At 47.4% G+C, this 23,645-nt stretch overlaps 1 protein-coding gene across 1 annotated transcript in view; it reads right to left on the minus strand.

Moving 5' to 3' along the window:
• LOC129385940 (uncharacterized) overlaps window positions 1-16,981 on the minus strand; it is a 90,792-nt gene extending 73,811 nt beyond the window's left edge. Inside the window, exons 1-3 of the mRNA XM_055073124.1 lie at window positions 16,886-16,981; window positions 13,679-13,712; window positions 12,169-12,287 (exon numbers count right to left, since the gene is read on the minus strand). Coding sequence (XP_054929099.1) covers window positions 12,169-12,287; window positions 13,679-13,712; window positions 16,886-16,970 — 238 coding nt within the window. The 5' untranslated portion in view covers window positions 16,971-16,981. The remainder of the gene's footprint in view (window positions 1-12,168; window positions 12,288-13,678; window positions 13,713-16,885) is intronic.
• Between the last annotated feature and the right edge of the window lie 6,664 nt (window positions 16,982-23,645).

Here is a 23,645-nt window from a genome sequence, read left to right on the forward strand (position 1 = left end):
CACCTATGCGAGGAAGACGGACATTTGGCGAGCCCCCGACCACCGCCCGCTCTGCTATCACTGCGGAGAAGCCGGCCATGTGTACCGCCGATGCCCATACCGCGACATGGGACTGAGAGGGTTCGCCGTCAACGCGCCGCGTCCACAGCTTGGGGAGCGCCCACGTGACATTGCCGATTACCTAGCCGCCACTCAGTGGAACTCTCGACGACCGTCCCGTTCGCCGTCACCAGGCCGCTACCTGTCGCCACAGCGCCGTCCATACACTGGCCCAGCCCGGGGCCGCTCTGCGAGCCCATACCCGGAAAACTAAAAGCAGCAACCGATGGAGGTGCGGTTGCTGTTCGTCGAACTGACGAAGATCCTCCGCCGCCGACGAAGACGACGAAGAAACCATCTCGACGACCTAAAGACGACACGCCGCCGTCCCGAAGAAGTCGGGAAGCCAAGACTACACCGACGAAAGACGACTTGACGACGCGACGTTCCCGCTTCAGTTCAACACGACGCAGCCGTGATCCGACGCCAAGACCCAACTGCAACGCCAGACAAAGAACCACCGACCTCGACGTGCTTCTCGACGGCCACGCAGTCACTGCCTTAGTCGACACAGGGGCCGATTACTCCGTAATGAGTGGACACATCGCCGCCCAGTTGAAGAAAGTTAAGACCGCATGGGAAGGCCCTCAGATTCGCATCGCTGGAGGACACCTCATCACGCCGACTGGGATCTGCACGGCAAGAATAACCATTCATGACCGGACTTACCCTGCCACCTTCGTTATCCTCCAACAGTGTTCACGAGACGTCATTCTCGGTATGGACTTCCTGGACCAACACGGCGCAATCATCAACCTGAAGTCGAAGTCAGTAACGCTGTCGGAAGATAAAGGAATGCCGCCGGAGAACCCTCGTAGTCACCACGCCTTGAGTGTGCTCGAAGATCAAGTCAGCGTCCCGCCTCGCTGCAGCATCGTTATTTCGGTCAGCACCGAAACACCCGCTGACGTAGAAGGCGTCATCGAAGGCGACCAACGTCTACTGCTAGACCATGAAATTTGCGTCGCAAGAGGGATCGCTCGACTGCATGGAGGGAAAACTGAAGTGTTGCTGACAAACTTCAGCCAGGAGTTCAAGCACATCAACAAGGGCACGACGATCGCGTACATCGAGGAAATTCTGGAAACAAGTAATGCGTTTGTCCTCTCGGATTCCGCCGCATCTACCCCGACGACCATGGTCGCCGAACCAGACTACGACATTAATCCAAGTCTCCCCGTGATTAAGCAACAGCAGCTCAGAAGTCTGCTCCGGCGATACAAAGGCTGCTTTTCGACGTCATCGAGGATTCGACAAACACCAGTCGCCAAGCATCGCATAATCACCGAGGAGTACGCTCGACCACTTCGCCAGAGCCCTTACCGAGTTTCGCCGCGAGAACGTGAAGCTATAAGAGAACAAGTCGACGAAATGCTGCGCGACGACATCATCCAGCCGTCGAAAAGCCCGTGGGCATCTCCTGTTGTGCTGGTGAAGAAAAAGGACGGAACCCTTCGTTTCTGCGTCGATTATCGTCGTCTGAACAAGATCACGAAGAAGGACGTATACCCTCTCCCACGGATAGACGACGCATTGGATCGGCTCTGCAACGCTAAATACTTCTCGTCCATGGACCTAAAGTCTGGCTATTGGCAAATAGAAGTCGACGAAAGAGATCGCGAAAAGACCGCCTTCATCACCCCAGACGGCCTCTACGAGTTCAAGGTTATGCCATTCGGACTGTGCTCGGCGCCTGCAACGTTCCAGCGCGTGATGGACACGGTTTTCGCAGGATTGAAGTGGCAGACCTGTCTCGTATACTTGGATGACGTCGTTGTATTCGCCGGAAATTTCGACGATCACCTTAGGCGGCTTGCCACAGTACTAGAGGCCATCAAGTCATCAGGGCTCACTCTGAAGCCAGAAAAATGCCGCTTCGCTTACGACGAGCTTTTGTTCCTAGGCCACGTCATCAGTAAATCCGGAGTACGCCCGACCCCCAGAAAACAGCTGCCATCGCAAAGTTCCCGCAGCCCACCGACAAGAAGGCAGTGCGTAGATTCCTTGGCATGTGTGCCTACTACAGGCGCTTTGTCAAGGACTTTTCACGCATCGCCGAGCCGTTGACACGTCTAACTAAATGTGATGTTGAGTTCAAGTGGGAAACGCCGCAGGCCGAGGCATTTCAAGAACTCAAACGACGCATGCAGTCGCCGCCCGTACTTGCGCACTTCGACGAGCACGCCGATACCGAAATCCACACTGACGCCAGTAGCCTAGGCCTCGGCGCCGTCCTGGTCCAGAGAAAAGATGGACATGAACACGTGATAGCTTACGCTAGCCGGTCGTTCTCAAAAGCGGAAGGCAATTATTCTACAACCGAAAAGGAATGCCTCGCCATCGTTTGGGCTACAGCGAAATTTCGCCCTTACCTATATGGCAGGCCATTCAAAGTCGTCAGCGACCATCACGCCTTGTGTTGGCTAGCGAATTTAAAGGATCCCTCAGGACGGCTGGCACGGTGGAGCCTCAGACTACAAGAATACGACATCACTGTAACATACAAGTCCGGACGAAAACACTCAGACGCCGATTGCCTATCACGCGCCCCCATTGACCCGCCGCCGCAAGATGACGAGGATGACGACGCCTTCCTTGGAATAATAAGCGCGGAAGACTTCGCTGAACAACAACGAGCGGACCCGGAACTTAAAGGCCTCGTCGATTATTTGGAAGGGCACACCGACGTTGTCCCCAGGGCATTTAAGCGCGGATTATCTTCCTTCACGCTTCAAGACAGTCTACTCGTGAAGAACTTCTCCCCAGTCCGCGCCAATTACCTTCTTGTTGTCCCGTCAGGACTTCGTCCAGAAGTATTGCATGCCCTACATGACGATCCGACCGCTGGACACCTCGGATTTTCCCGGACACTATCGAGGATACAAGAAAAGTATTATTGGCCGCGCCTGACCGCCGACGTCACCCGTTATGTCAGAACATGCCGAGACTGTCAGCGACGCAAGACACCGCCGACAAGGCCAGCCGGATTACTACAGCCAATCGAGCCTCCTTGCCGACCATTCCAGCAGATCGGGATGGACTTGCTGGGACCCTTTCCGACGTCAATAACCGGAAATAAGTGGATCGTCGTGGCGACGGACTACCTCACCCGCTTCGCTGAAACAAAAGCACTGCCGAAAGGTAGCGCAGCCGAAGTGATGATGATGATATGTGGTTTTTAATGGCGCAAGGGCCAGTTATGGCCAAAGAGCGCCATGTCCGTGTTAATGAGTTTGCAATGAAATCATGAGTTCGATGAAGTTGGTGTGACGTGGCTGTAGAGGGGCCTTAAAAATGTTCGCGCTAAAGTGCGCAAAATCTGTACAATAAGATTATGGCGATGTCTTATGACGTGTACTATGAACATTTAAGGTGCATTTAAAAAGAACGATACGATGTGTAAAAATATATATGGTTATAAGGTATGCTAGAGCACTGCTGCCTCCTTAGAGCCCTTGAAGAACAAGGGCCTGGAGGCATGTGCTATGCAAAACTGTTATCGCAGTGGCATCCTCTGGAGCGAGGATGCTCTACGAATTTAATGGGCATATAACGTGTAGTACGACATCATTTAAATAGTTAAGGATTGCCTTGGTGTCAAAAAGCGGTTCCTTGCCGAGAAACATAGCCGGGTGTAGAGGGATGTTATAATGGTAAGCAAGCGGAAAATGTTTCTTTCTCTCCGTTTCGGCTTCCCGACACTCCAGGAGTACGTGGAGGACGGTAAGCCTCTCACCGCATCTGCCACAGGTTGGAGGTTCACTTTCAGTAAGCAGGTAACTATGGGTGCCAAATGTGTGTCCTATTCTGAGGCGACAGAATAGGACATCTGTTCGGCGAGATCTTGTTGGGGAGGGCCAAAAACCTAACTGGGGCTTTATAACGTGCAGTTTGTTATTTGTTTGCGTGTCCCACGTGCACTGCCAGTGGTCTCGCAATCTCCTTCGCAAGAAAGGCCTCAGATCTGTGACAGGCACCGCAGCGGTAGGGTTAACAGCTTGCAATGTTATTGACGTCGCCATCTCGTCCGCGAGAACGTTACCTTCGATTCCCCTATGGCCAGGGACCCAGCATATTATGATGTTCTGGTTAGATGAGTACGCTTTGCATAAGACCGAATATAGTTCATTAAATACGGGATTTTTATGTTTGCTGAGTGAAATTAAGGCCTTCACGACGCTTAGAGAGTCTGTATAGATCGCTGCTTTTAGAAGTTTTGATCTTCTTATATGCTTCACAGCAGAGAGTAATGCGTAGGCCTCGGCCGTAAAGATGCTTGTTTCCGGATGTAGTACATCGGATTCCGAGAAGGATGGGCCGACGGCTGCATAGGATACCCCGGCATTTGACTTCGAAGCGTCTGTGTAGAATGCTGCGCAGGAGTGTTTGTACTGCAGTTCTAGGAAATGCATTCTAATTTCGGCCTCAGGAGCGTGCTTTGTAACTTTTATAAAGGATATGTCACATTGTATCACCTGCCACTCCCAAGGAGGTAAGAGCTTGGTTAGGTGCATTAAGCGATGCTCGAGGAGTGGGACACGCATTTCATCGCTAATCTCCTTCACACGCAGCGAGAAAGGCTGTCTTATGGAGGGGCGATTGCTGAAAAGTGTAGCGCACGTCGTATCGGTAACGGTATGAAAACATGGATGTTGAGGATTGGAGCGTACTTTAAGGAAATATGTGAAGCTAATGTATGATCTCTGTAGGTGGAGAGACCATTCATTCGATTCGGCATATAAGCTTTGAATCGGGCTTGTTCTGAAAGCGCCAGTAGCTAAGCGGATGCCCAAATGGTGGACAGGATCCAGCATCCTTAGCGCGCTCGGGGCGGCAGAGTTGTATACTACGGCACCATAATCCAATCTAGACCGAATTAGGCTCTTGTATAGGTTCATTAAACACTTCCTGTCACTACCCCATGTAGTCTGGGATAGAAGTTTCATTAAGTTCATTGTTTTTAGACATTTTTCTTTCAGATATTTAATGTGTGGAATGAAAGTGAGTCGGTAGTCAAGTATAATACCCAGAAATTTGTGCTCTTTGTTGACAGGTATTTGGTGTCCACACAGTTCTAAGGAAGGATCCGGAAACAGGCCTCTCTTTCTTGTAAAAAGAGCGCAAGAACTTTTGTGGGGGTTGATTTTAAATCCGTTTTTGTCTGCCCACTTGGAAATCTTGTTCAAGCCCTGTTGCACCTGTCTCTCGCATACTGAGAGGTTACAGGATTTGAAGCCGATTTGAATGTCGTCAACGTAGACAGAATAAAGAATGGCAGGTGGTAGCGAAGCACGAAGCGAGTTCATCTTCACGATGAAGAGCGTACAACTCAGCACGCCTCCCTGTGGTACACCTGTTTCTTGTATGAAAGTTCGCGACAATACGTTGCCGATTTTCACTCGGAAGATTCGATTCAACAAGTAGGTTTCAATTATTTTCAGCATATTGCCACAGATGCCCATTTCCGACAAGTCTCGCAAGATGCCGTAGCGCCATGTTGTGTCATATGCCTTCTCCATGTCAAGGAATATTGACATGAAAAACTGCTTATGTACAAATGCGTCCCGAATATATCCTTCAATGCGTACAAGGTGATCTGTTGTCGACCGGCCTTCTCTGAAGCCACACTGATATGGATCAAGTATATTATTGAGTTCAAGGAAGTGTATGAGTCTGCGATTAATCATTTTTTCAAAAACCTTACACAGGCAGCTTGTAAGAGCTATTGGGCGATAGCTTGCCGCCGTGGATGGGTCTTTCCCCTGCTTCAAAATAGGGACCACAATTGCTTCTTTCCATGCAGTTGGAAAGTATCCCGCAGCCCAAATAGTGTTGAAAATTGTGAGTAGTGTAACTTCGGTGTCATTGTGTAGGTTTTTGATCATTTCATACATAATTCTGTCAGAACCCGGTGCGGAGCTCTTGCATGATCTCAAGGCAGCTCTGAACTCGGCAATACTAAATGGACAGTTGTATGGTTCATTCTTTCGACATTTTCCTATGAGTGGCTTACATTCTTCTATTTGTTTGTATTTTAGAAAGGATTGCGAATAATTTGTTAGACTTGACACGCTCTCAAAATACTCCCCAAGTGAGTCTGCCTGGTCTTTCAGTGTATCGCCCTGTGTGTTTACCAGAGGGAGTGAATATGTTTGGCGCCCTCTAATCCTATTCACCCTGTTCCAGGCTTTGGCCTCATCTCTAAACGAGTTAATACTCGATAAATACTTCTGCCAGCTTTCTCTCCTGGCCTGCCTGCGGGTTCTCCTGCCTTGAGATTTTACTTTCTTAAAGTTAATAAGATTCTCTGCAGTGGGGGAAGCGCGTAGCAACCCCCACGCTTTGTTCTGTTTCTTACGAGCAATCCTACATTCGTCGTTCCACCACGGGACACGCCGTCTGCATGCCAAACCACTTCCTTCAGATATGCATTTAGATGCGGCATCTATAATGAACGCTGTAAAATACTCCACAGCGGCATCAATTTCTAGAGAAGACATATCAGCCCATGAGATCCTAGATAGATTTCGAAATTTCTCCCAGTCGGCTGTATCTATCTTCCACCTAGGAGCTTGTGGAGGGAATTCATTTTCTTTGGATGTTCTTAGCAGTACGGGGAAGTGATCGCTCCCGTAAGGATTGCTCATAACTTCCCATTCGAGTTCGGGCAGTATAGACGCGGAAACTATACTAAGATCTATTGACGAAAAGGTTCTGTTTGCAAGAGAGTAATATGTGGGTTCTTTTTTATTTAGAAGGCACGCACCTGAAGAGAAAAGGAACTGTTCAACGAGACGACCTCGCGCGTCTGTACGAGAGTCGCCCCACAGGGAGCTGTGCGCATTGAAATCGCCAAGAACAACATAAGGTTCTGGCAATTCATCTATGAAGGACTGAAATTCAGGTTTGTTTAGTTTGTAATGGGGGGGTATGTAAAGTGAACAAATAGTGATGAGTTTGTTTAGCAGGACAACTCGAACCGCCACTGCTTCGAGGGCCGTTCGTAGCTGCAAACGTTGACACGCTATGCTTTTTTGAATTACAATGGCAACGCCACCCGATGATGCGAGAGCATCATCGCGGTCTTTGCGAAAAGTAACGTGTTGTCGAAGAAAATTTGTGTTTTGGTTTTAAGTGTGTTTCCTGTAAACACAGCACTTTTGGATTGTGTTGGTAGATGAGTTCTTGTAGATCATCGAGATTCCTAAGAAGACCTCTGACATTCCATTGAATGATTTGTGTATCCATATTAAAGAAAAAATTGGTGCTGTGTTTACGGAAACGGTGGTGATGTCTTAGGTTACAGAGCTCTTTCGAGGCCCTGTAACGGGAGTTCTGCCCTTTTTGAAGCGTTCGAGGGAGCCTCGCCGCTCCTTAGGCGCTTGGTGCGCCTTGAGGATAGGTGTTGTGTCCATTGCCTCTTGTGAGGCGCCGGACACGTGCTCTTGCGAGCGAGAACTTACAAGAGAGAGTCCTGCCTTGGAGGGCAAGACCCCTGCGCCCACCAGCCCAGAGGTCGATGGGGCACCCTGCGGGATTTGGCTGCGCCGGCTGTTGCCAGCGCTGGAAGGGGCCGGGGAGGTTGGGACAGCCTCGGCGGCGGCCACTTTCGGCGTCGGTGGTCTCTCATTCTGGGTCGACGGAGCAGCGCTAGCTGCAACCGCCGCGGGGGCAGATGGCGTAACTGCCGACTCACTGACTGTGGGTCGGACAGCCGCCGGAGGCCGTTGTGACGCTGCCCCCTGACGCGCCACATCGGCAAAGGTTTTGTTGGGCAGGTACGATACCCGCCTGCGTGCCTCCTTGAAGCTTATATTTTCCTTGACTTTGATTGTGACTATTTCTTTTTCTTTTTTCCATGATGGACAGGACCGCGAGTACGCGGCGTGTTCCCCATCGCAGTTCACGCAGTGTGGAGCATTCTCGCAATTGTCAGATGGGTGTTCTTGGGCACTACATTTTGCGCAAGTCTGGCGGCCTCGGCAGTTCTGTGAACTGTGGCCAAATCTTTGACACTTAAAGCATCGGAGAGGATTGGGGATGTACGGTCTGACTCGGATCTTTATGTAGCCAGCCTCAATGGTCTCAGGTAGCATACTTGATGCAAAAGTTAAAATTAAGTGCTTTGTCTCAATCTCCTTGCCATCGCGCCTGATTTTTATTCTCTTGACATTGGTCACATTTTGATCGCTCCAGCCCTCCAGTAGTTCGGCTTCAGTCAGTTCCATGAGATCGGCATCGGAAACGACTCCGCGGGTGGTGTTCATTGTGCGGTGTGGTGTGACCGTCACTGGAAGATTCCCAAAGGATACTAGGTTGGAGAGTTTCTCGTACTGTGTCTTATCACGCAGTTCTAAGAGGAGGTCGCCACTTGCCAACTTAGAGACTTTATAGCCTGGGCCAAAAGCTTCACTAAGTGTCTTCGCAACAAGAAAAGGTGAGATCATTCTCGCTGCCTTTTCTTTTTTCTCTGAATGTACTACATGAAATCTTGGAAAATTGTCATTATTTCGGCCAAAAAACTTGAAAACTTCTTCGGTGCGCCCTCGTTTATGAGGGCGATCAGGAAGGGTTGGAAAAGAACTTGCCATAGATATGTGTAAAAATTCGGCAGCGCCGCCAGCCACCCACCATGGAGCCCAACAAGGGGACGCTGCAGGACCGTGAAAAGACGGCCTGCACGCGCCAGCTGTACGACACTACTATAACCAAATCTGTTATAACCAAGGTTGGCTATCCCACACAAGGTTAACCCTTGCCGCCGAGGAGAATGAAGTAAATGGAAGAGAGGAGAGGACAGGAAAGGTCAAAAAGTAAGAGATAAAGTCGAAGATTCGAGAGGAAGAGACAGGAAAAGGCGACTGCCGATTTCCCCCGGGTGGGTCAGTCCGGGGGTGCCGTCTATGTGAAGCAGAGGCCAAAGGGGTGTGTTGCCTCCGCCGGGGGGCCTTAAAGGCCCAGACACCCAGCATCGGCTCAACCCCCAGGATCCCCCTTTCCCCAGACACGGCTAAGCCGCGCACGGCTACACGCGGGAGGGGCCAAACCTCGTGTGCTCGGGTACGTGGTGTCGCAACGCACCAAACGCCTGCTGACGCAGACGCCCCTGCGGGGAGCGCAGCCGAAGTGGCGAAATTCTTTGTCGAAAACATCCTGCTGCGACATGGCGCCCCAGAAGTCCTCATCACCGACCGAGGAACGGCCTTTACAGCGGAGCTCACCCAAGCCATTCTGAAATACAGTCAGACAAGGCACAGGAGGACAACGGCTTACCACCCGCAGACGAATGGTCTTACGGAGCGGCTGAATAAGACCCTCGCCGACATGCTAGCGATGTACGTCGACGTCGAACACAAGACCTGGGATGCCGTCCTGCCGTACGTAACATTCGCTTATAACACGGCGGTGCAAGAAACAACACAGATCACGCCGTTCAAGTTGGTTTACGGCAGGGACCCGACGACGACGCTCGACGCCATGCTGCCGCACGTAACGGACGAAGAGAATCTTGACGTCGCTGCCTATCTCCAGCGCGCCGAAGAAGCCCGACAGCTCGCCCGCCTGCGAATCAAGAATCAGCAGAGGACCGACAGCCGACACTACAATCTCCGACGACGCTTCGTCGAGTACCAGCCCGGCGACCGTGTTTGGGTATGGACCCCGATACGCCGACGGGGACTGAGTGAGAAACTATTGCGACGCTATTTCGGACCCTACAAGGTCATCCGACGTATTGGCGCACTGGACTATGAGGTCGTGCCAGACGGCATTTCGCATTCACAGCGACGTCGCGCACGACCTGAAGTGGTCCACGTGGTGCGTCTGAAACCATTTTACGGACGCTAACGAACTTTCCTTATTTTGCTTTATTCTTTGCTATGAGTGCTTACTTATTACTTTGATTTGTTTGCAGCATCGGGTCGATGCTTTTTAAGAGGGGGGTATTGACACGTGACTTGTCTCTATCGGGCGACAAGTTTTGCCGCCGAACAAATGTTATCGCACAGCGCGGGACGCGCCTTTATGTATCCGAAGTTTCTGGAAAGTTATCGATGCTTCTACCCGCTGTCTGTTGTCGCCGAACGTTGTGTTATCTGATTTCATCGCTTGACACGAATGGTGTAGAACATTTTAGAAGGCATGCGGGTCCCAACGTTTAATCTGGAACATTCGATGATTGCTGTATAAAAGCCGACGCGCTTGACCCGCTGATGAGATTTTCGACGATCGCCGACTGTGTTTGCCGCTTTCGTTGTGCTATAAGTGTAGCCTGTTTTGTGGGCACAGGTTCGCCCAATAAAAGGCTAGTTTTGTATTCCACCGTACTGCTTCTTTCTTCGCCGTCACTACCACGTGACAATATGGTCTATTGTTGAGTAGCCTTTACGGAATCCTGCCTGGTCCTTTGGTTGACGGAAGTCTAAGGTGTTGCTGATTCTATTTGCAATTACCTTAGTAAATACTTTGTAGGCAACGGACAGCAAGCTGATCGGTCTATAATTTTTCAAGTCTTTGGCGTCCCCTTTCTTATGGATTAGGATTATGTTAGTGTTTTTCCAAGATTCCGCTACACTCGAAGTCATGAGGCATTGCGTATACAGGGTGGCTAGTCTTTCTAGAACAATCTGCCCACCATCCTTCAACAAATCTGCTGTTACCTGATCCTCCCCAGCTGCCTTCCCCCTTTGCAGAGCTCCCAAGGCTTTCTTTACTTCTTCCGGCGTTACCTATGGGATTTCGAATTCCTCCAGACTATTCTCTCTTCCGTTATCGTCGTGGGTACCACTGGTACTGTATAAATTTCTATAGAACTCCTCAGCCACTTGAACTATCTCATCCATATTAGTAATGATATTGCCGGCTTTGTCTCTTAACGCATACATCTGATTCTTGCCAAGTCCTAGTTTCTTCTTCACTGCTTTAAGGCTTCCTCCGTTCCTGAGAGCATGTTCAATTCTATCCATATTATACTTCCTTATGTCAGCGGTCTTACGCTTGTTGATTAACTTCGAAAGTTCTGCCAGTTCTATTCTAGCTGTAGGGTTAGAGGCTTTCAAACATTCGCATTGGCCTTCTAATCGCCATGTATTAAAATGTATTTCCCTGTTGTGGCGGAATAAGGCTCGCAGGCCAATAAGAAGAGAGCACGTGATATCACGCTATACTCAGGGATCAACCGACGAAGGGTTCCTGCGCGCAGCTGTGGAAAAAACTCGAGGTAGTTTTTACCTAAAGGTGCACTAAAGGTTGGTCGCGTTTTGTTTGTCTTTCGTTACGCAGTCCTCGAACTTTTGTTATCGAAAAGCTAATCTGAAGTCAGTTTATGCTTGTATTATTATGTTTAAATAACTTATTTTTCATTGTGGCAGCCATCGCGAAATTATCGGGGACGGAGGATCCACGAAGCAAGCAGGAAACACAAGCGCTTACTATCAGGTGCCAATAGTAAGCGCTTGTGTTTCGTGCTTGCTTCGGAGATCCTCTGTCCCCGATAATTTCACGCTGCCTGCCCCCATGGATTCGTACCAATCAGCCCGACCAAATTGCCCGTTCGTTGGTTTTCCGCGCGTATTATTGACAAATGAGATGGTTTACCTAGGTATATCCGTATCCCTTTAAGAAATCAATTTTTCACCGGAATTGATGGCAATGTGACGTTTAAACCTTTTCTCACTTTTTTTATTTCTGAATTCGTGGGTAAAACGTGTCCCCAGTTTTTTAGACTCACTTCTGTAGCCTTCTACTCTACACCCACTCCTGCGGGAGGTCTTTCTAGTGTGCAGTAAATTGAAATAAATAAATTAAATAGATTAAATATTTATTCGTTGGCCGGCAGAGGCACATGTGTTCATCTTCCTTTATTTCACTACTCTGGGTGCCTTCTGAGTGCACGCGTTGTTCTCCCGTGTTCGAAAGCGTCTGTCAATGCAGCACTTTCGAGCATGAGTGTGGGAAATGTATACTCATCGCAAACGCCACGAAATATCGCACTGGCTTTCCTTCATTTAGGGTTTCAAAGGTTCCGGATGACATTAGAGGACGTTGCCCAGAGTGCAGTGATATGCTCACCCCAGCAGATCGTTTTGTGGGCGATCGCCGTCACGGCAATTACGGCGTACCATAAGAACACGTAAGCCAGGACGTGCCTCCAGTACTTGCGCAGGATCGGCTCCGGGTTCGGGCCACGGCTGCGAGTAAGCGAAACGACGCTGCAGTTTCATCCTAGCTATCTATTGTATCATTTAAAATAACGCTTTCTATGAAGCATGATGGCAATTTCATTTAGACACGTGTGGTATCCGTACACATGCTCACTCTAGGCAACCACTGCGATAATTTGGGCCACATTTGTTGCAGTTAAATGGTAAAATTCTTGTAACTGATTGTCGCATACAAATCTAGAGGCTCCAATAGTGTCCTAGGCATGGGACGAATTATAGAGCTAAAGAAAACTGAAGCAGTAAGCTTTGATTGTGAAAAGTTTCGTGATTAAATTGGTCCTGCTTTTTTCTTAACTGTACGTGATGAAAGGAGTTAAAGCCCACAGTCTTCAAATATGACAAACAGGCCTCAAACTGCATGCGTGTTTCTAGAACGTCGCTTTTAAAGCTCGCGTGGCGGAGTTGTTGAAAGTATTTAAATCTAAATTTAAGATGTTGGTTTCGCTGCTTTCTAACACTTTAAATTTTCATAGCAGATTTTGTTATCTGTCTGTGCTGCAGAGTTATGTGGTGGTAAAGCAGTAATTTCAAGTTATTTTGCTGCTTTCTGAAATCTTATCGAACATTGCTAGAAACTGCGCGGCTATAAATAAAGACCTTCTAACGCTAATGCTTCCCACATTGCTATAACTTTCGTTAAACAACTTTGACGATATTTGAGCACCTGTAGACTAAAATTCAAGCACACCCAATATCTGGAACGCGCATTTTTTTTTTTTTTTGAGCCAATTGTTTTAGTGGGTGCCTCATCACAGAATGTTGGCTCTTCGTAGTTGTTGCGGAGTGTCAAGCGCTTAGTGTTAAAGAAAGCTGAAGGGCGTAGAAAGCGCAGTTAGGGTCACTTTGATATATTTGTTGTGAAGTCGTAAAATTTCACTTCCCCGTTCCAACAAATCGGTGCGAAAGTATATCAACAATGAACGGCAGCGCCAGTAGAGCACCTCCGATGCGCCTGGTTGAGCAGAACGAGGACTAATGCGTGACTATTCGCGTGGGGGTAATTAATTAAAATAAAAAGAACTACCCTAAAATAAAAATGCTTGTAAGGTCTTGATTCCAATAGCAGTCAAAGAGGGCAACAATTCATTTTACTAGGCTACTTGTTCGCATATAAGAAAGCACCTTACTCATTTGATCTGTCCGGTCTGCTTATCGCAGAGTTTAATTATAAACAAGTGACATACCTTCACGTGCACCCAAAGAATCGTGCGCGTAGGCTTATGCATTCCCGACGGCACACAAAGCGTCTGTTTGGTATCGAACCCGCGGCTTCCTCGCAGAGCAGCGGGACCTCACAGCCACTGCGCAACCACAGCGGGCGAAACTGTCGCACTCAGTGAGGAGATCGCGGTACTCACATGGTGCAGACGTGTCGTGGTCGTGGCTCTACAACTGCGAGGCAAAAACGAGGCACTTTTACTGATACGCGTGCGCTGGTTATCTGTTTTCCGGTGACCGTTCTTCACCGGCTAACACGACTGTTGCAAGACTCGGTGCAAGATGCGCCTTCGTGTATCCGAACTTTCTAGAATGTTCTCGCCAATTTGTCATAGCCAATGAATCCTGTCTAATAAGACTTCGTGCGCAACGCGAATAGCGGCGCACATTCTGGAACGTAAGTGACCACCAACGATTACGGTAGAATATACGAAAAGTCATCGATAGATAGGCGACGCACTTGATCCGTAGATCAGGTTCCGTAGACCGACAACTGGGCTCACCGCTATCATTGTGCTTTGAAGGTTACCTGTTTTCCAGAGGGGAGGCGCATATTGCAAAGCAAGAATTGAAAACAACCAGTTGATATACAACAATAAATATCAGCCAATGAACGAGCTTCCGGACACAAGTAGAGCTTGAACGAAGTAGCTAAAAAACAAGCGCAGCAGTACAATTACAAAACAAAGAAGAGAGAAATAATAAAGAAAGCTATCCAGGAAAACGAAGAATGCAGAAATAAAGAACGCAAGCAAGGAATGTTTGGCATTTTACTCAAAGAAATGTTAAAATACAACGTGCCTGTGGCAGCAGTTTTTTTCCGCAACTTGACAAACCGCAAATTTTACTCTGAGTAGTTGTTACCTATGCCCCTTCCGTTCAAGAGGAAGCTTTAGCTCGGTCCCCACTCCGGCGCGGCCTATTCAAATACACGTAAAAACGCAAAAACGTTTTTCTGAGATAACCCCAGGACCGATTTTAATCAAATTTGTTGCATTTGAGAGAAAAAGTTAAATTCTAGTGACTCTTGGAAGCGGAATATTGATTTAGGGTTTCAATTTTGTTAAAAATATTTACAAAAATTCACAAGTTTGAAAAAAAGTAGAAGCACGAAGTTTACAAACTAATAGCTCTGCATCAAGAACAGATATCGCGGTTCTGTAAACGGCATCCATTAGATCATTCAAAGCGGACAAATTTCATGTGTCATTTTACATCTTACGTGAATGTGTTACATTGTTTACATGGGTTCTACAAAAGTTGTAATTACATATTCATAAATTTTTTGAGATTCATGTGCAAGATGTCAAATTTGTCCGCTTTAGATGTGCTATTAGGTACAATCCACAGAATTGCGATATCATTTTTTTTGCTGAGTTACAGAGTTGTAAACTTGATAGTTTCGTTTTCTGAAAATTTGCGATTTTTGCCAATTTTTAATAAAAAATTGACGACCTAACTCGAAAATTCAAAACCAACAGTCGATAGATCTTAAGGTTTTCTTTTAAATGTAACGAACCTCGTCAAATTTGGTGCAGTGGTCGCAGAGAAAAACGAATTCTCCTTTTACGTGTATTTAGATAGGAGCACCCGTGCTCAAGCTTCCTCTTAAGAATACGTGTCTTCTGCAGAAATGCCGCACAAAAACAGTACATTTCCTGGGTGAACAGACCACTGGTGCTGGGAGGGCAAAACGTGCTCAGCAGAGCCACAGAATGGGTTGAGAATAGATGGCGCCGCCCTTCCTTTTGGTGAGAGGAAGTACTCTTTTAATTGTATTAGTTGCAAGGGGACCTGGCAACACTTATTCATTCAATTTTCCTTTCTCCAGATCCAATTCTTAGTACAATAGAAAAATAAGAGCAAAATGAATTATGATGAATTACGCAAACGAACTTGATGTCCGTCGCAGCACATTCAACATACAAGTGAAATGCCTTACTCTCAACTCAAATGTTCGTACTTGTGCACGTACACTTTTACTCTCACAAGAATTAGAATTGTGGCGCCCAACAGCAGCAGTGAATTGGTGTTATGTAAGCAAAGTTTGGAACGCCATGGTTGGTGAGCAATATCAGCTTACTGGTGGCGTCGTTTTCATGCTGACAACAGCTACCGCCAGGTGGTAGTTTGGGCGCCATGTGCTCGGCGTGTTGACGGCATAGTTTTCACTATTACAAGACCTTCCCCTCTGCCGCTGCGATAACTAGTCAATAATTAAACATATTCTAAAACGTGCTCTCGTAATTTCATCACAGTACTTGCAATGTCATGCCAACGTGAGTCGCAAGTTACATTTCAACGAGTGATCCTAATGCCGCAGGTCTGCGCCAGGTCCTTTCGACGAAGTGCACGAAACTGCTGCATCAAAATGATTTTATTGGTGCGACATAACAAACTTTCTCGAGTTCGTCGCAGGCCCCTTTAGTGCGCTGTACAGAGACGTAGCACACATATTACCTGATGTGTACTGTGCTGGTAAGAATGAAAATCACGTTTAGCTGTTATTATGAGAACTTTATATATATTTCCAAGAAACCGACAGACCAGCTCCAAAAGCCTGTACCTAGATGCGGCGACCAAACAGAGCCTTCAAAAGAACGTGACTATGATGGCGTTTGTGAAAACATAAAGCACCCAGAACACAAAAATATATGTGCTCCCCGTGCGCGATCGTCCTCCACGATAGGCTGGCGACTATACTAGAATGTCGCGGGAGTATAGCCATAGGACAGTAATATCTCTCCCCGGTACTCGAAATTGACACTGATAACCGCGGCGTATGAGATCGACGGCCGCTCCGCCGCATACGTCCTCAAGAGAAGCTGCTGCGTCAGTAAACCCAGGCACGAAGAGCGACCAGCCATTCATAAATCAGATGTAGCTTTTCATCGATTTATCATAAACCTATACCAAATTGCGAATGTAGGTTGAGCACATTGTAGTACACCAAATAACCGTGTGCTTCACGAGAAAATTTTATGGAAAAATTATGAAGACCTAACGCACGTGTTGCGATCTATCTGAATCGAAGCTTTCGTAAAGCAGTTCTTCACACGCACACACTACCCCCCCCCCCTCCCACCGCACTATTCACGCTCCAATAGTTTCACAGATGAGTCGGTATTGGGACTAGATAAGCATGTGTGGCGATAATCAGCTAACGATTAGAGAATCTGGCTGTATATTAGCAGTGTGAGGTTCTATACCACCATCGAATATTTGATTATTTTAATTTCTGCTTCCTGATCTATTCGGCAATACAGCAGTACCAGCAGCACACATGGTGAGCAATGTTTCGGAGGGTTCGCAAAGAAAGCTTCGCCTTAAAATCGTGCAGTACTCACAACTGACTCTCGGAACTTTCCGGCCGTCCCGGAGGCTGAGGTGTCGCCTTTGTTTCCGGCTTATCGGAGATTTCGCCAGAATCATCTTGGCTTGGTGGTCCCCTGTGCCGGGAACAGTTTTCGAAATGCTCTGATATAGTGTCGAGAATTGGCCGAGTTGGTATTTTATTCTCAAACTGGCACAGTGCAGCAAGAAAATGAAGAAACAGCCAAGCTGGACGAAAGGACAAACAGAGCTGTGCCTTCCACATGATTTTATTAGAAGATTGCACGAAATATATGGCCACAAGAGAGCATCATACAATCGCCAATACACGTCTTAAGGCGTCAGACTCAGATAGAAAAAATTAAATTCTGGGGTTTTACGTGCCAAAACCACTTTCTGATTATGAGGCACGCCGTAGTGGAGGACTCCGGAAATTTCTTTAAGGTGCGCCTAAATCTAAGCACACGGGTGTTTTCGCATTTCGCCCCCATCGAAATGCGGCCGCCGTGGCCAGGATTCGATCCCGCGACCTCGTGCTCAGCAGCCTAACGCCATAGCCACTGAGCAACCGCGGCGGGTGACTCAGATAGAACAACACCATTAATAGACACAGAACAGGTGCGCTTCTTTCGTGCACAGTGGAACTGATGAAGGGCCCTATAACGGAAACTATTCTGATATGTATTTATTCCACTCTCCTGACGTCAAACTTACGTAACCACCGACGCGAGCATCGGGCGGTGACCCGCAGCGTTACCATCACCATCATCAGCAGCAGCAGCCTATTTTATTTCCGCTGCAGGACTCAGACCTCTCCCTGCGATCTCCTATTACCCATGTCCTGCGCCAACCGATTCCACCTAGGACCTCCGAATTTATTTCATCACCCCACCTAGTCTTCTGCTGTCCTCTACAGTTCTCTTGTCATCCATTCTGTAACCCTAATGGTCCACCGGTTATCTAACCTACGCATTACATGACCTGCCCAGCTCCATTTCCTTCTCTTAATGTCAATTAGAATATGGGGTGTCCCTGTTTGCTCTGATCCACACCGCTCTCTTTCTGTCTCTTGACGTTATGCCTAACATTCTTCGTTCCATCGCTCCTTGCGCAGTCCTTGTTTTCGCGCTTCTTTGTCCCTCTCCAAGTATATGCCCCTTATATCAGCACCGGTAGAACGCATTGATTGTACACCTTCCTTTTTAATGATAATGGTAAGCTTCCATTGAAGATCTGACAATGTCTGCCGAATGCGCTCCAGCCCATTTTTATTGTGCTGTAAATTTCCGCCTCATGATGAGGGTCCCCTGTGAGTAATTGACCTAGGTAAACATACTCCTTCACAGACTGTAGAGGTTGACTGGCGATCCTGAACTCTTCTTCCCTTGGCCGGCTGTTTATCATTATCTTTGTCTTCTGCATATTAATCGTCAACCGGAACAACCCAAAAAAAGTTCTCCTTTAAAGGAGGTCATTTTTGTTTGCCTTCAAAAGGAATAACATTGCCTAGATTTAACTGTTTTCCTTATCCAATTGGCTGACAAGAGCGAAGAGCACGCTGAAATGGACATGATTTCGATGGGACCGAGCCAGCACGCTGAAAGTAGATAAACGGATGAAAAGGGTGGGGCCGACGTCTGCGAGTGGTCCGCTTTCCTTTAGTTAGCTTGCGGTGGCTTGTCTAAAGTCACGGTGGCGTGCAACGGACAGTTAAAATGCCGCTAAAACTGTTCCTCAGCAAAGAAGAATTGGCTGAGCGATGTCGTATACGTGTCGAAAGGACTCGATAACGTTAAACGGCCAAGCACAAAGTTTTGTGATACGCAAATAAACCCTGCTCTCTGGCAGGTGTGAGTAGCCAGTGCCTGAGCGATCGGCGGCAGCCATCTTCTATTCCTTTCGGAACGGCGCGGTCTCCTGGTATTCAGAAAAAAAAATCCAGTTTTGTTCCACACATTAATGCATCTTTAACACGTACACGCAACTTTGACGCGATGAATTCTCGCGGTTTTGCGACGTCGACTGACAAACAGGTGAAGTGGGTGCAGCCTGAAACCTTTTGACCAATAGCAGAGGGTTATTGATAAAAAGGCATTGAATAAGGAATAATTATTTTTCTTTTGTTCAGTCGAGTCATGCATAATCAGTGTGTGTACGTCATGTCAAATTGGCAGCTATCGTGGTTTCTCGTGACGTCGCATGACAGACAGGAGAAGTTGCGGTGGTCCAAAAAAGTTATGACTAATCGAGGAGAGCTAGGGCGCTATAACGTAAAACTATTCCAAACTTTTCTATTCCAATTCTGCTATCAGCCCTCCACGATTGGTCAGAAACTTTTTTCGACCACCCCCCATTCACCTGTCTGTCACGCGACGTCACGAAAACCGCGATACCTCCCCATCTGATATGATGTGTACACACTGATTATGCATGATTTGACAGAGAAAAGAAAAGCAGTAATTTCTGATTCGACCCTTTTTCGCCATTAGCCCTCGGCTATTGGTAAAACGTTTTCGGGCTGTCCCCACTTCACCTGCCTGTCACGCGACGTCACAAAACCGCAAGAACTCACCGCGTCAAAGTGACGTGTACGCGATAAAGATGCATTAATGTGCCGAACAAAACTGAATTTTCTTCGGTATAGCCGCAGGCTGCCCCGTTCCGAAAGGAATAAAAGATAGCTGCCGCTGATCGCTGAGACGCTGGCTACTCGCACCTGCCGGAGAGCATGGGTGTATTTGCGTATAATAAAACTTCTTGCGTGGCCGTGTAACGTTTTCGAGCACTTTCGGCACGTTTACCACCTCATTCTGCCAACTCTTCTTTGCTGAGGGTCCGTTTTAGCGCCATTCTTCAGCTTCCGTTGTATGCCGCCGCGATTTTCGACTAGCCACCGCAAGTTTAAGTAAGGGAAAGCCGACCAATCGTAGACGCCGGCACCACCCTCTTCATCCGGTTATCGACTTTCAGTGCAGTGGCTCGGCTCCATCGAATCCCTCTCCACTTGAACGTTCTCCTCGCCTCTTGCCGGCCAATTAGATACGACAAGCCGCTCAGTGTAGGCAATGTTATTCGTTTTTCAAGCAAACAAAAGTGACCTCCTATGAACGAGGAGAGCGTGTGATTGGTCTGTTCAGAGAACCCTGCGGGTGACCGCCCGGTGCTTGCGTTGGCGGTTACGCAAATTCGACGTCAGGAGATTGGAACAGAAATATATTGGAATAGTTTTACGTTATAGGGCCCCTAGTTGCAGAATTGGAATAGAAAACCCAGGAATAGCTTTAGGTTATAGCGCCCCAAGAAATAGTAGTTCATGCAGAGACAGGCACAAAGAACTCTCTCTTATATAACTTTCCGTGCCTGATCATGGCGTACGCAAAACCACCGTGCATTTGCGATGAGTTAAACGGTAGACTTAAAGAAATATTTTTAAACAGAAGCTACATTATACTTTACTGTTACACGACCTGCTTATTAGGAAGAAAATGTTTTATGCCGGAGTTCACCATCAACTTCCTGTAACGGATGTGACGTCGGCACGAACGCGTAAAATATGCTCTCTCTTCACAGCGATGGCGCCGCCATCTAGGAGCGGTGAAGCGGAGTACTGCATCATGACACCAACGATAGCCCAAAGTGAACGCTTCGATAGTATCAGCGCAGCAATGGCTCCAACGCGGTGTAGCTTGATGTAGGCGGTGTTGGCCTTCTGCTGAGGTGACGAAGCAGTCTCCGCACGTGGTTGGTCTTTCGCGCCCAATTAGCCTGTGGCGCCTCTTCGCCTGCGCAGTACACTTCAACATGCATCAGCAGGGCTTACACGCTAACCTCCTGCTTCGCTTGCGATGACACCAGCTAACTGCTGCGTTAAGCGGTGCAGAAAGGCAATGACGTCGAAGGACGAATCTCGCTTTGCTCCGGAGAGAGACACGCAAGCGTGAACCAGAACGCCTTCGCACCGTTCGCGGCGCACGCTAGCAACTCTACTACTTGCATTGCTGAATTAGCGCGCCGCAACTCAACTGGCTGCCCAGGACACAACGAAGCCTGGCCAAAATGCTCGTACCTTCGCCGAAGCGGCTCTGCATCAGGACGCCGCTCGCGAAGTAAACCTGCAACGCTGTGGCCGACCTGCAAATCGTGCCCCTTTCGCTGCAGCGGGCCGTGAGTTCACGAAGCAAACATGCAGGAGCTTCTGTGAAGACACGTTTCGCTTTCGTGTTCTTCCGACTGCTATGAAAGGGGGATCAACCATATTCTCCGTAATTATTTTCTCAGTTCGAACATTTTTTTAACGCGTGTACTGCATTTTAAGGTGCATTTGTGGGAGAGACGCATGCTATTCAGGCCACAAATCGCTATGTCCAGGAAGCTAACTGAAGAGTCACTATTTAATTTTCCAATCATTCACTTGAAGACTACTAGTGGTGAAGTGGTGGTCACTTAGCAGGGATCAAAAGTCTAGCAGCACTTTCGAGATATCTGCCCTTGAAGAGTGCTATGAAACACATTCGCGTTCGAGCTAACAGTCTGCCAAAAATATGCGTCAAGCATTTCGGTATTATGTTAACTGTACGGAATATGCAAATTTTAACCCTCCTTTTGTAGAACACAACACAATTTATTTCCGCCAATCAGTAAGGTGGAAGAGGTGGGGAAAAAGTGAACGCGCTTGACGTGGTTCCCGCCCCATTTACAGCAGGCAGCGTCAGGACACTATTGACGTTCTCGCCCTGAATAAGAAAAGAAATGCAGTCGAGCTTGCTGAATATACAATAATAATGAACAAAAAATAACTCCATATCAGCCAACGCAGTTTACGAATATGGCAGGTTTCTAGTTGACAAACGTACAAACTAGCCATTCTTAAGGCCCATATCCTGAATGTGACGCTGGTCTTAAGGTCTATTCTTAGTAGACATGACTTCACTACTGCTGAATTTGCACTACTACTGAATTGCATAACAGAATATTAGTGAATATTCTAGTTAACCTGCTGGATACTGCGATTTATTGCTCAAGTAACGCCCACCTCTGCAAGTAATTCACCTCAGCAGGCCGCATTGTGCCATATACTCCATGCGACATTTTTAAGAAACTGTTTTAAGAAATTTTAAGAGATTTGAAGAACGCGATATGATACTTTCAGGTATTCGGCTACTTGAGAGTAACCCAGAGCACAGGCTTGATTAGTCACAATATAGAAAACACTCAAGTCCGACCTTTGTCACATGCTACCAAGAAAGTACAACAGAAGCTGTGGCGTCCCTTTTGGCCTGTTTGTCTGGCCCAGGATAAGTGCACCCATTTAGACAGAAAAAAAAGTTGAATATCGAATACAGACACATTTGGCCATTCTTGCATGCTGTTATTTCGAAAAAAAACTCGACCCCCCCCCCCCCCCCAGAATGTACAACCTAAAATATTTTTATTGGACCATTAGCATAAACTGAAACACCAACAGGAAATAAGCGATCAGAACGCCTGTCGCTTGTAACTGCATTTAACTGCGAGGTGTGAACTTTCTGTAGCCTGTTTCTAAGCTTAGAGCACCCTGAAGTGTCATTTTAGTAGTTTCAATTAAGCAACTGATACAGATAAAGGTGAACCTGGAAACGAAACAGTGCATTGAAGTAGTTTCCTAATCGTTCAATTTTGATGTTGTACTGATAGCTGACAGCAAAACACGGAGCACTTACGGAAGCGAAAAATAGCGGGCTGTCCTAACTTCCAATCGATCTCATTTACGCTGAAAAAAGACATATATACAAGCTGCGCATTGAAAACAGCAATGCAATGTCTGGCATATCGTTACATTGCATGCGTATTTACGTTGTACAAATTTGCTGACATTTCATCATCATCATCATCATCATCATCATCATCATCATCAGCCTGGTTACGCCCACTGCAGGGCAAATGCCCCTCCCATACTTCTCCAACTACCCTGGTCATGTACTAATTGTGGCCATCTCGACCTTACAAACTTCTTAATCTCATCTGCCCACCTAACTTTCTGCCGCTCCCTGCTACGCTTCCTTTCCCTTGGAATCCAGTCTGTAACTCTTAATGACCATCGGTTATCTTCTATCCTCATTGCATGTCCTGCCCATGCCCATTTCTTCTTCTTGATTTCAACTAAGATGTCATTAACTCGCGTTTGTTCCCTCATCCAATCTGCTCTTTTCTTATCCCTTAACGTTACACCCATCATTCTTCTTTCCATAGCTCGTTGCGTCGTCCTCAATTTAAGTAGAACTCTTTTCGTAAGCCTTCATGTTTCTGCCCCGTAGGTAATCACTGGTAAGACACAGCTATTAAACAATTTTCTCTTGAGGGATAATGGCGACCTGCTGTTCATGACCTGAGAATGCCTGCCAAACGCACCCCAGCCCATTGTTATTCTTCTATTTATTTCCGTCTCATGATCCGGATCCGCGGTCACTATCTGCCCTAAGTAGATGTATTCCCTTACCGCTTCCAATTCCTCGCTACCTATCGTAAACTGCTGTTCTGTTCCGAGACTGTTAAACGTTACTTTAGTTTTCTGCGGATTAATTTTTAGACCCACCCTTGTGCTTTGCCCCTCCAGGTCCGTGAGCATGCATTGCAATTGGTCCTCTGAGTTACTAAGCAAGGCAATATCATCAGCGAATCGCAAGTTACTAAGGTATTCTCGATTAACTCTTATCCCCAATTCTTCCCAATCCAGATCTCTGAATACACGCTCCTGTAAACACGCTGTCAATAGCATTGGAGAGATCGTATCTCCCT

This window comes from Dermacentor andersoni, chromosome 7 (genome assembly GCF_023375885.2).
Source record: "Dermacentor andersoni chromosome 7, qqDerAnde1_hic_scaffold, whole genome shotgun sequence".
In the NCBI taxonomy this organism is placed as follows: Eukaryota; Metazoa; Arthropoda; class Arachnida; order Ixodida; family Ixodidae; genus Dermacentor; species Dermacentor andersoni.